This window comes from Salmo salar, chromosome 16, assembly GCF_965601325.2.
Source record: "Salmo salar chromosome 16, fSalSal1, whole genome shotgun sequence".
Lineage (NCBI taxonomy): Eukaryota > Metazoa > Chordata > Actinopteri > Salmoniformes > Salmonidae > Salmo > Salmo salar.
Genome location: NC_138306.1, coordinates 22,671,926 through 22,685,770, shown reverse-complemented (window position 1 = coordinate 22,685,770; position 13,845 = coordinate 22,671,926). Strand labels below are relative to the sequence as shown.

Sequence of the window (13,845 nt, the reverse complement as noted above, 5' to 3'; positions counted from 1 at the left end):
GAAATGTACATTGCGTAATTCACAACACGTAGCCTAGGTACGGAAAAAGGCCTGGTCAGGTTTTCTCCCTTGAGTGTACTACCTGAGGTTGTCACTGGAGAGCACCCTTGGGTTACTTCTAGTATTCAGGTTTCCCTGATTGGGCTTATTGGGATCACCTGCTGAATGACTATTTAGGTTCCTCTGTGAACAGGGCCAGTTGCTCAGGTCTCATATTGTGGTCAGTGTTCTCGTGTGTCCTTGCGTTGTTGGTTTGCTATGAAGACCTTAAGTAAATATTCTGGATTTACCCTTACCTGCTGTGTTTCTCTCTAATGTCACAGTAGACCTGAGCCTCAAAATGGACGCAGCGGAGATTTCTCCATCATCCGAGGGACACTCCGAGCTCCACCACTTATGGTCGGCTCTCACTCACCATGGAACAGCGATTGGTCGCCATGAGGCACGGCTGAAGACATCGTTGGAGGATTTAGGAACTCTTGTGTTTACTCTGCAGACGGGACAGATGGGAGCAACTGCTACACCTGTGGCGGTGTCTAACTCTCCACTTCCTACCAGCTCATCATCTTCCTCCCCTCGGGAGCCTCCAGCTATGAGGGGCATCCTGAGGTGTCGTGGGTTCCTGGTCCAAAATTCGCTGGTCTTCGAGTTGCACCAAGGAGATGAGGATGGTTTTTGATCACCCCATAAGTGGCAGGAACGCTGCTCAAAGACTCATTGTGCTTCTGCAGGACAGCCGGAGAGTAGCTGATTACGCCATTGACTTTCGGACGCTCGCCTCTGAGAGCGGTTGGAATATAGAGGCACTTCACTGGCTTTGTAGGAGTGGTGTCACTGGTTGGAGGGCTCGGAACATCCCTTTACGGTTTGGACTGACCACAAGAACCTGGACTACATCCAGGAGGCTAAACGCCTCAACCCCCGACAGGCTCATTGGGCTCTCTTCTTCACTTGGTTCAGATTCACGTTATATTACCATCCAGGCTCTAAGAACGTGCAGCCAGATGCCCTTTCTCGCCAGTTCCCTAGCTTCAATGAGGATCGGCCGCTTGAATCCATCATCCCCAGGTCACTCATCCTTGCGCGGGTATCCTGGGGTATAGAGACTAGTGAGGGAAGCGCAAGGTAGGGAGGCATTTAGACAGCTGTCCACCTAACAGACTTTTTGTTCCTCTTGGGGCACAGTCCAAGGTACTTCAGTGGGCTCACTCATCGCGTCTCACCTCTCACCTCTCACTCATCCATAGAGTTTTTGAGGAGGAGGTTTTGGTGGCCCTCGGCGGAGGTGGACGCTCAGAACTCTGTGGCTGCCTGTCCAACATGGGCCCAGAACAAGACTCCTCATCAGCTGCCTCTGGGGCTTCTTCATCCGCTGCCAACACCTTCTCGACCCTGGTCCCATCTCTCTATGGATTTCATCACAGGCCTTCCATCCTGAGGGACACACGGTCATCCTGGTCATTGTGGACCACTTTTCCAAGACGCACATTTCATTCCGCTGCCTAAGCTTCCATCTGCCCGTGAGACTGCTCAGCTAGTCATTCAGCATGTTTTCCGCCTTCACAGACTTCCTCTGGACATAGTCTCCGACCGTGGCCCCCAGTTTGCCTCCAGATTTCGGAGGGCATTCTGTATTCTTCTGGGGTCATCAGCCAGTCTGTCCTCAGGTTATCACCCTCAGTCCAACGGTCAAACTGAGCAGGTGAACCAGGCTCTGGAGACTGTCTTACAGTGCTGTCTGTCTGCCAACCCTGTTACTTGCAGTCAGCACCTTCCCTGGGTGGAGTATGCACACAACTCTCCAGTGTTCCTCCACTGGCCTTTCACATTTCAAGTGTTGTACGGTTACACCCCCCCCCCCCCCCCCCCCCGTTTCCAGATCAGGAGATTGGAGTGACAGTTCCTTCTGCTCAATTCCTCATCTCTCATTGCCGACGGACCTGGAAGAGGACTCGGTCAGCGCTCCTGAGGTCCTCAGCTTGGGTTCAACGACAGGCCAACCGTCCTCGCCGCCCGAGTCCCTTCCTGCATCCAGGCCAGATGGTCTGGAGGTTTTGGTAGGGATCTGCCTCTACGCGTGGAATTTAGGAAGTTGTCTCCCCGGTACGTTGGGCCATTCAAGGTTCTACAGCGGGTCAATCCAGTGGCCTATCGTCTTCATCTTCCCCAGTCCATGAGGGTTCATCCCACCTCCACATCCTGTTACAGGTCAGTTATTCTCCCTTGAGTGTACTACCTGAGGTTGCCACTGGGTTACTTCTAGTATCCAGGTGACCCTGATTGGGCTTATTGGGATCACCTGCTGGATGACTATTTAGGATCCTCTGTGGACAGGGCCAGTTGCTGATGTCTCATGTTTTGTTCAGTGTTCTCATGTGCCCTTGCTTTGTTGTTTTGCTATGAAGACCTTAAGTAAATATTCTGGATTTACCATTACCTCTGCCTGCTGTGTTTCTCTGCGCCTGGGCCCGAGTTCGTACTATAGCACTAATGTCACAGAATTTGTCCATGAACTCAAGATAAACACAGAAAAATAAGACATCAGCTGAATTCATGATGTTAAATTACTGTACCAGAGCAAAATCGTCTCAGTAAGCAGGTTCCCGTCCAACCTTTTAATGCAACTAAAGTACATGTAGAATATTTGTTTTATTTTTTTACTACAGGCCTGATGGAAACCGTACATTTCTGGTAAACTTTACAAAATACGCTAGATAAGGTGGGATCTTTTTGTGTTTGTACAATTAATTATGCGCGAAATGGTGGTGGAAACACATTTATAAACAAATGTTGATATAATAGCGATCATATCGAAGTAAACTTATTTAAGTAAACTTATTATTAATGCGTTTATTTGTTTTGTGGTCCTCCCACTATAACTTCGGAAAGCATGCAGTTTATTAGGAGAAAGTATTGGTGAAAATGCATGGTGATGAGCTTGATGCTTATGTCACGTCTACTCCTGCTCCCCCTCTCTGTTGCTAATTGTCGCCAGTTTACTCATTATTACGCACACCTGCCACCATCGTTACGCGCACCTGTGCCTCTTGAGACTCACCTGGACTCCATCACCTTCCTGATTACCTCCCTTATATCTGTCACTCTTTGGTTCTTTTCCCAGGCGTTGTTGATTCTGTTCCTGTGTTATGTCTGTCCGCTACTTGTGTTTCTTGTTTTGTTCCTTGTTTCATTTATTAAATTCACTCCCTGTACTTGCTTCTCGACTCCTAGCGTACCCGTTACAGCTTAGCTGCCTTTTCACAAATGAAAATAATATTGTTCCTTTGTCCATAATAATCTCATCATGTAGTTAGCCTACAAAAACTGTATCTGCGAGCTGTTGGCTAGAGCACCCGTGCCAAGAACGGAGTGGGAAATTTCGAAATATATAACGCCAAATATTTGTGACAAAATGATCAGAAGAGGTAAAAATGTGATGGAAACCAACTTAACTTGTCTGTTTTATTCGGTAAATGGGAATTTAGCAGTAAAAGTTATTTTTATGGAAACATGCTGGCAAGATTTGCATATAGTTTTTGTGGATAAAAAAAAGATTTGCCTGAATCTATCATCAATTGGATGGAAACCTAGCTGTCTGAATTATTTTACAGCTGTCTGTTTTGATGTCTCAATGATTTGACTTGTGTATCTGACAGTTCAGCCTGGTCTCGTAGACTACACGCAACATAGTAAACGTAAATGCGCTACACTCAAATTACACTAAACAGAAATATAAATGCAACATTTTCAAAATGTTTTAATGAGTTACAGGAAATCAATCAATTGAAATAAATACATTTGGCCCTAATCTATGGATTTCACATGACTGGGAATACAGATATGCATCTGTTGGTCAAAGATATGTAAAAAAAAAAAAAGGGGTGTGGATCATGCAGTGCTGCCTCATGCAGTGCTGCCTCATGCAGCGCAACAGATCTCCTTCGCATAGAGTTGATCAGGCTGTTGATTGTGGCCTGTGGAATGTTGTCACACTCCTTTTCAATGGCTGTGCGAAGTTGCTGGATATTGGCGGGAACTGAAACACACTGTCATACACGTTGATCCAGAGCATCCCAAACATGCTCAGTGGGTGAGGTGTCTGGTGAGTAGGCCATGGAAGAACTGGGATGTTTTCAGCTTCCAGGAATTGTGTACAGATCCTTGCGACATGGGGCCGTGTATTATTATGCTGAAACATGAGGTGATGGCGGATGAATGGCACGACAATGGGCCTCAGGATCTCATCATACTATCTCTGTGCATTCAAATTGCCATCGAAAAAAATGCTATTGGTTCGCTGTCCGTAGCTTATACCTGCCCATACCATAACACCACCGCCACCATGGGGCACTCTGTTCACAACGTTGAGATCAGCTAACCGCTTGCCCACACGACACCATACATGCTGTCTGCCATCTACCTGGTACAGTTGAAACCGGGATTCATCCGTGAAGAGCACACATCTCCAGGGGCCATCGAAGGTGACCATTTGCCCAATGAAGTCAGTTACATCGTCAAACTGCAGTCAGGTCAAGGCGAGGGCGACAAGTATGCAGTTGAGAATCCCTAAGACTGTTTCTGGCAGCTTGTGCAAACCCATAGTTTTATCAGCTGTCGGGGTGGATGGTCTCAGACAATTCCGCAGGTGAAGAAGCCGGATGTAGAGGTCCTTGGCTGGCATGGTTACACATGGTCTGAGGTTGTGAGGCCGGTTGGAAGTACTGTCAAATTCTCCAAAACGACGTTGGAGGCGGCTTATGGTAGGGAATTCAATTATCTGGCAACAGCTCTTGGGGACATTCCTGCAGTCAGGATGCCAATTGTAAGCTTCCTTTAACTTGCATGCTTCCTTTAAAACACATCTGTGGCATTGTGTTGTGACAAAACTGCACATTTTAGAGTGGCCTTTTTATTGTCCCCAGAACAAGGTGCACCTGTGTAATGATCATGCTGTTTAATCAGCTTCTTGATATGCCACACCTGTCAATTGGATGGATTATCTTGGCAAAGGAAAAATGCTCACTAACAGGGATGTAAACAAAATTGTGCACAGAATTTGAGCGAAATAAGCTTTTTGTGCCTATGGAAAATGTCTGGGATCTTTTATTTCAGGTTGTCAAACATGGGACCAACATTTACATGTTTCGTTTATATTTTTGTTCAGTATATTATGATATCTTACATTTAGTATGGTTACATGAGACAGATGGTTACATAAGGCATAAACTAAAGTAGGGTGGTTGGTCGGGGTGGATGGGTGAGTTTATAATAGTTGGCTTAGATCTTCTACCTGTCTGACTGCAGTTTGCTTTGCCACACACAGCACAGAGTTGTGGAGAGTCAATGCACTCACAGCAGTTCCCTTATCAACCTGGTATGTTAACTGATGACGTATCACATTTAGAAAGTAAACAAATGTTTAGTGCATCAGTTTAACTGCCTGGCCCAGCCCTTTGGTGTACACTAGAGTTCTAGCAGAGGCAGGAAGTTGAACAGGAAGTTACTTTACTGTTAGTGACGGTTGGGCACAGAGACACATGCACACACACCACGCACACGTGCACACACACTCACAACCACAAACCCCTCCCCAACCACACAAACATACACACACACCACAATGTCTCTATCCTTGAGAAAAACAACCCCTGGCACCACAGACCTGCCCAGAGTGGATCAAAGTGAACACAGCATTTGGACGACTGAAAAGAGAGGGTACCCATGATTCAGAGGTGTTACCATTAGCATGCAGGGAGAGTGGCCATGTGCTGCTTTGTCACTCCAAGATCCTGCTATTCCAAGGCAGGGATTCTAGAAAAGCTGCTATTGTCAGTTAATGGAGTTGAAAGGGCCAGAGACCACAGAGGGTCTGGATATACAGAGGCTGCTAGCTAGGAGAAAAGGGAGCTTTTAGCGCATGCCAGAACCTCCAGGTGCTCTGACTGGAAGAGAAAGGCTCCTCTCACTCCTATAGCTATACACAGCATATTACACCACACACTCTAGTAAACACTGTACACTGGCCACCACTACCACACACATTAGTCAATTTGCAGTTTGTGCTCTCCTAGCTGTCTTATCAGACTTGAAAGCCAAACAGCTCTTTCCCACCTGTCTGAATTTCTCTGCCTCTCTCTCTCTCGCTCTCTCTCTCGCTCTCTCTCTCTCGCTCTCTCTCATATATATCAACTATGTCAGTACTGTGTTTATATATACAATTAATAAGGACATACCAAATAAATGCTAAAATATTCCCATAGGTACAGTTTAAACCAATCTTTTTAAATGGATCAGATTATTCAATCTCCTGATGGTAAAGTTTAAACACTGACTAATGCTCAGGCACTATTTAAAATAAATAAATATTTTTTTAATAAAAAAGCTTATTCAGATTCAGAAGGGTTCTATGCAAAACCCTTCTTGCCTTCCAAAGAACCCTTTCTTCCAAAAGAAAATGGTTCTTAGGATGAAAAAGGTTCTAGGTAGAACCCCTTGCCTTACAAAGAACCCTCATCTTCCAAAAAGGGTTCTTCAAATGAAAATGGTTCCTTCCGCAAAGAATCCTGTTGGAACCCTTTTTTCTAAGAGTGTACATTTCTCACAAACTCTGGCAACATCAGTGTAACATTGATCTTGTGTACCATGTTCTTTCTGTTAATCTCTCTCTCTCAGTAGAAGCCGGTGCTGTCAGCATGTATGTTGTGGCTAGCCCTCGCTCTGCTGGTCACAGGATCCACAGAGCCAATAGACCAGTGGTACAGCTGAAACATGAGATCCCCTCACACAAAACTCACCAAAGCAAAGTCACCTGAAGGACTCTCTTTTTCTCCCCCCTTCTCTGACTCTCCCTTATTCCGCCTTTCTTCTTCGCTTACTTTTTTGAGGGCTTGGCATGAAGAGGTTCTGCTTCTCAAATCTCAGTGACCCGTTCATTTTCACCATTATGTCTTTCAAAGACTTTCAGCTCCCACCTCTTACATCCAAATTGAGAAAACATTGGAGTTATTACATGATTATCGACTTGCAGTAAAAGCTCACAGAAATGCCATAGAAAAATACCCTTAGCTACAGCCGCTGTATTGGTCCCAATTACAAAATGTAGTCTGGTTGGAGATTTGGGGGGGTGGGGTTAGAGACGGCTGGGCTTGCCTCATGCATTAAGGATCTGTATACATTACAGGAGAGGCCTTTGGAGCAGCTTTGCCTGGGCTACAAAGACTTCAGTGTATATGATCAGGGAAGAGAAGGTAGGGCCGGCGGTACAGCCTTGCTACCGGCGAGCCTGAGACTCACAGAGAGGCTTTACAGTGTAATTAATAGGTTTAACAACGTTCTGGGAGATACAGTAGGGCTGAAATACAGTTCAAATGCAGATCAGCTTCTGACAGAGAAGGGGCCACCAAAAGCACTGGAGAGGGGGATGAGGCTGAAACTCAATGAAAAAGGAAGAGAAGAAATTGTTCAATTTAGTGATGGCCAGGCTGTGACACCTACGGGTGGTTGGTTGGTAGAGAAAGCTAGAGGAGTGTAGTACAAGGGTCAAGCACGTGTCCATGCAGATCAGATGGCAGGTGACAGTCCTCCCAGCTTGCATGGGCACAAGCCCTCTTTGTGAGGCCCTAGTCCTGGTCCACAGGGGCCTCTCACCGACCCTCAACTTGAAATGTGACACCCACAGGTACGGGAGGGGTAGTTACGCCAGGGGAGCAAATACATGCACACAGACTGGGGGTCGGCTGGCCTCGATGGTGCATGTGTGTCCAGCCTGGACGGACACAGCCTGATCTGGCCCTGTGCATACCTTTAGCCAGGATCTGATCAATCAGGCCTTGTCTAACATGCTCTGAGGAGCGGAGTAAAGCTGGCCATTAGCCAAGTCACCCTGAGCAAACAACCTAGCGATGGGAACAGCCATCATAATATTTCTATGGATGTTGCATGGATGTTGCTTTGTGTGTGTTTGCGAGTGAGTGTGTCTAAAGCAGAAAATGCTTTTTAAAAAGTGGATCCAATAGGAGGCGTCATTAACCAGAATGGGTAGTTGAGCAAAACATTGTCTGAAGGTCAAATTTCAAGGTACCTCCTATTGCCTTGGACATTTACAGAACCACATGTCGACTGGATCCACAGTAATGCGAAAGCCATTGTAAAAAGCTTCCATTAATAGGATCTTGGTTTACATGGATGTCTGGACGAAACACATGTCCATGAGTCCTGCTGTTAATGATGTACTTTAGGAGGAAAGACTGCAGCACATTTAGGGTTCAAAGACAAGGCCAGGTTAGGACGAGCTGTAACCACCCCAGGACTGCATTCGCCAGACACCCAATTACCTTAAACACACACGCACATAGACACACGCACACACAGCTATCAGCTTCTTACAACACTGCATGCCCTAAGCTTAAACCATTGGGCAAACAAATATACAGTAGGAACACATGGGGGAAATGTGAGCACACAACCCTCTGTTTCTAAACCTTTAAACACACACACACAAACTACCTTATACCTCCTCTCTTGTTTGCCTTTAAACCGTTCATATTTATAGCTGTATGTTGGCTGTGATTTGGCACAGAGCCAGAGAGGAGGCACAGATACCCCTCCCCTCCCCCCACACAGCCAAGTCAAAGAGAGCGAGACTAAGCCAGACCTGTTTGATTCAGCACCAACTTCCCCTCCTCAAAAAGATGCCCCTTTGACATACATCCAATCAAGATCCACTGAAAGCATGAGGGAGCTAGCCAAAGGAAATTAAAGAGAAAGAGAGGCAGAGGAATTGATGAATTTCTTCCTTTGTGTTAGAAAATTTGCATTAAAGCACATCGACATATCCCTAAGCTGTGGTCAGACAATGAGTAGAGCTCTTTCGTACCCTCACATTGATTGAAGAGCAGATAGATGCTTTCTGAAGGCTACAGTGGCAATACAATACCAAGATAACTGCCTGAAAGCATGAGAAAAGAGCAGCTGCCCGGAATGGGCTCATCGTTTTCTTCCCTAACACACTCTCCGATAAGTGTGTGTCTGAGTGTGCGTGTGTGAGAGAGCACGAGCGACTGTCTCCTTTGTGTCTGTGCTGTCATGAGTCTCAGACTGCCAGACGTAAGCTAGTGTAGCCTAGCCCACGTTGCTTTACCAGTGTCTACACATCCATTTGGCACTGCCTCAGCCTATCGTTCTCTCTCCTTACACACAAATATATACACTACACATGCTCATCAACTGTCTCGCCATAAAATCCACCAACAAAGGAGAGTGTTTCCAGGCTGAAACCAGAGAAAAAAAGCCCCAGACAAAGAGGCATCCGCTGAGCAGAGAGAGGTGCAGTGCCCTCACCTTGAGCCGGTTCCGACCTGGAGGAGGCCAGTAATCCAAAGGTGACCCCCAAGAGCAAAGTCCACATCCTGGGCTTAGCGTCTGGCGATGGCTGGGTGAGTGACTGGAGGAGGAGGTGTGTATGGTCTCTCCAGTGGTCCTGTCTTCTCTGTGCCAGGAGTGAGGGGTGGTGTGTGTGTGTGTGTGTGTGTGAGAGAGGGAGAGAGAGCGATAAAAAGAGAGAGAGGTTGTTGTGGGTGTCTGGTAGCTGTTGGAGCTGAGACAGACTTTGGCCAACTTTTTTATATTCTGTGTGAGAGAGAGGGTTTCAGAGCTTAGTGACACACAGGCAGAAGGGGGAAGAGGGTGGTGCCGGTGTGTACACACCCTTCTGCTTCTCCCTCTCTTGCTTCCTCCCCCCTCCTTCCCTACCTTGTGCAGCCTCTCTCTTTTTCTCTCTCACACTCTCTCTCTTTTCTCCTTCCTGTCACTGTTTATTTTTTATTTTTTATTAGCTTGTGTTTTGCTGACTATCCCCTCCCCTTCTCTCCCTCTTCTACCTTTCTTAAATTCTGTCTCTGACAGCAACAGTTGCTGAGTGCATCTGGTATTTTGTTCCCTCCTTGCTCTGCTTTCATTTAATCTCATTTTTCTCCAGTAAACCTCTCTCACTCGATCTCCCCCTCTCGCTCTCCCCTTCTCTTCCCAATCTCAACAACTGCCATGATACAGTGACACTATGTCATCCGATGAAATAAAGCTACCTTTTATTCTTACCATGGGCTTTTTCTCAAGATCATCCCTATCCTAGTCTCTTTTCCATTGTCACTAATAGGTCAAACGACTAGATGGATTTCGGCCATATTCATATTATAGATCAGTGGCCAATGAGAATTCAAGGTGGCCTATATGAAACAAAACCATGAACTGACTGGACATACACTGCCTTCAGAAAGTATTCATACCCTGTGACTTATTTCACATTTTGTTGTGTTACAGTCTCAATTCAAAATGGATTAAATAAAAACAAATCTCACCCATCTACACAATACCCCATAATGACCAAGTGAAAACATGTTTTTAGAAAAATGTTAAATTTTATCAAAAATGAAATACAGAAATATCTAATTTAAATAAGTATTCACACCCCTGAGTCAATACTTTGTAAAAACACCTTTGGCAGCGATTACATCTTTGAGTCGTCTTGGGTATGTCTGTATCAGCTTTGCACATCTGGATTTGTGGATTTTCTCCCATATTTTCTCAAGCTCTGTTAAGTTAGATGGGGAGCGACGGTGAACAGCAATCTTCCAGTCTTTGCACAGATTTTCAATTTGATTCAATTCCGTGCTTTGCCTGGGTCACTCAAGGACTTTCACATTGTTGTTCTAAGCCATTCTTTCGTAGCTTTGGCTGTATGCTTGGAGTCTTTGTTCTGTTGGTCGTTTGCACTCTGAAGCAGGTTGTCATCAAGGATTTGCCTGTATTTGGTTCCATTCATTGTTCCTTCTATCCTTACCAGTCTCCCAGTCCTTGCCACTGAAAAGCCTCCCCATAGCAAGATCCTGCCAACACCATGCTTCATGGTAGGGAGGGTGTTAGACGGGTGATGAGCTGTGCCTGGTTTTCTCCAGACATAGCGCTATGCATTCAAGCCAAAGAATAAAATGTTTGTCTCACAGACCACAGAATATGTTTGCCTTATGCTCTGTCTTTCACATGCTTTTTTGCAAACTCCAGACGTGCTATCACATGCCTTTTACTCAGGAGTGGGTTCCGTCTGGCCACTCTCCCAAAAGCTCAGATTGGTGAAGTGCTGTAGAAACTGTTGTCCTTCTGTCAGGTTCTCCAATCTCAGCCAACAAACTCTATAGTTCTGTCAGAGTGATCATTGGGTTCTTGGTCACCTCCCTGACCAAGGTCCTTCTTGCTCGGTTTTTCAGTTTGGTTGGACGGCCAGCTCTAGGCAGAGTCTGGGTAGTTCCATATTACTTCAATTTCCCAATGATGGAGACCACTGTGCTCTTGGAAACATTCAACACTCTAGAAATAGTTTTATAACCTTCACTATTCTATTTCGGAGATCTTCCTCACGGTATAGTTTCTGCTCTGATTTTCACTGTCAACTGTGGGACCTTATATAGACAGGTGTGTTTCTTTCTAAATCAAGCTTTTCCTTGCTCTTCACTATTATTCTACAATGTACAAAATAGTAAAAATAAAGAAAAACCGTTAAATGAGTCCAAACTTTTGACAGGTACTTTATATATGGAGACTGTTTAGTGCCAAAAATAAGTTAAATACATTTAAAAAATTCTAAACAATTCCTGATCTTTCTTATATCTCTCAGATATAGGACAGACACTTCAGAACAAGCTTCCTTCAGATTTTTTGAGAGACTATCTGTTGTTCCAGGTAGTGAATCAGTTATTCAATGGGTTGTATGGGCTAATAGCAGTAAGGCCACACATGTATTTTTCATCAAATACTTTTTATATTTTTGGAAGTCACAGACTGTTCTGTCTGCTACCGCATGGAAAGCATTACCGATGCAGAGGAACTGGAACTGGAACCAGCATTACCGAAGTCTGGAACCAACAAGACCCTGAACAGCTTCTACCCCCAAGCCCTAATACCACTAAATAGTTAATCAAATAGCTACCTGGATTATCTGCATTGACTGATGTCATGACTGTCCTGGGAGAATCTCAATGGATCAGCTTGGTAATGGCTGACATTAACCAGACAGCTCACACCCGGTCGTAGATTTAAGCAGGAGAAATCTCTCTCTCTACCGTTTGGTATCAACCAAAGGAATAACTTTGCATAGAGAGACTTTTCCCCACCCAAAACTCTAATGTCCAAAAAGTGATAATGGAACAATATTTCTAACACAACAATGTGGGAAGTGGTCACTAATGTCATATTGTTTTTCATTTTGTGATGTTATTAAGAACTGTATGGACCAAATATTGTAACTTGTAAAGGATACCCCCTTTATCTGTCAAGTTTTCATCCAATATGTTGTGAATACAATATGAACAATTATGAACATTTTTTTTATTAAGATATGAATGTGATTTTAGGAGGGATAAGAGAATCTAACTCCTATAAACTGTGCATAAGTAAGTAGCCACGCCCAAAGTGAGGTCGGAGCCATCCCTTTTGGCCTGATTGCATAAAAAGCCTTGGTAATGAAAATAACAGACCAGAAAGGCATGGAGCGGTAGCTTCATGTTGGAAATGGTTGAAATGTTGAACCTCAACATGAGGTGAAGAAATAAACTCACCTTCCTTTAGACCAGAGAGACAACGAGCTGCAGCTCATGTTCATCGTGGTCCGAATCTTGAATCCCAACACGAGGAGGAAGCGGTGAGAAGCTCACCTCAGACAATCACTGGTACTACTGATTAGCTGTCTTAAGTCATCTATCGAGGAAAGTGAATCTAAGTGAGACTATCCTACTACGCTCATCACCAATAGGAACCGTCGACATCGCTGGTTATCTTCCAGAGTGAACAACAGTAGAGGACGGGAAAGGGGAGACCCCTTTCAGACAATCGGGACCGAGATAAATGACGAAGGCACATGTGAATACATTTATGATTTTTTTTATTCCAAACGGGCAGCGGTTCGTGTGCAAAGTATATGGTTAATGGGAGAATAGTTATAGAAAGTGTCCCTTTTTCTTTCTCTCTCTCTTTACCCTCCCTCCATCTATGTTGTAACAAGCCATCATATCGTGACAGTCCACTAGGAACCTTGTTTCATGTAGGTGTGTGTGGGTATTCTGTGTTATTATTTAGTTAGCTAGTAAATAAATGATTATACCAATTTGTGTAGAACTGAATAATGCACAAGGCTGATCCAAGAAGGAGATTTGCAAATCCAAGAAGGTTACGATCGTTTGACTGAGTATTTGGTAAGAGGTAATGATTAATAAGATGACTGTTTATCGATGTTATATGTAAAGGATTTCTCTGTACTTTGCTCCATTCATTTTTCCCTTGATCCTGACTAGTCTCTCAGTCTCTACCACTGAGAAATATTTTTTATTTATTTATTTATTTATTTCACCTTTATTTAACCAGGTAGGCAAGTTGAGAACAAGTTCTCATTTACAATTGCGACCTGGCCAAGATAAAGCAAAGCAGTTCGACAACATACAAAAACACAGAGTTACACATGGAGTAAAACAACATACAATCAATGATGCAGTAGAAAAAAAATAAAAAATAAAAATAAGATTATATACAATGTGAGCAAATGATGTGAGATAAGGGAGGTAAAGGCAAAAAAATGCCATGGTGGCAAAGTAAATAAAGTATAGCAAGAAAAACACTGGAATGGTAGATTTGTAGTTTGAAGAAAGTTCAGAGATAAAATATAAATAATATGGTGCAAAGGAGCAAAATAAATAAAATAAATAGATACAGTAGGGGAAGAGGTAGTAGTTTGGGCTAAATTATAGATGGGCTATGTACAGGTGCAGTGATCTGTGAGCTGCTCTGACAACTGGTGCTTAA

The 13,845-nt window shown here is 44.3% G+C and overlaps 1 protein-coding gene across 1 annotated transcript in view; it reads right to left on the bottom strand.

Annotated features, from left to right (window-relative positions):
* cd44b (CD44 molecule (IN blood group) b) overlaps nucleotides 1-9,660 on the bottom strand; it is a 36,315-nt gene extending 26,655 nt beyond the window's left edge. The window contains exon 1 of the mRNA XM_014148324.3: nucleotides 9,340-9,660. Coding sequence (XP_014003799.1) covers nucleotides 9,340-9,406 — 67 coding nt within the window. The 5' untranslated portion in view covers nucleotides 9,407-9,660. The remainder of the gene's footprint in view (nucleotides 1-9,339) is intronic.
* Nucleotides 9,661-13,845: the final 4,185 nt, after the last annotated feature.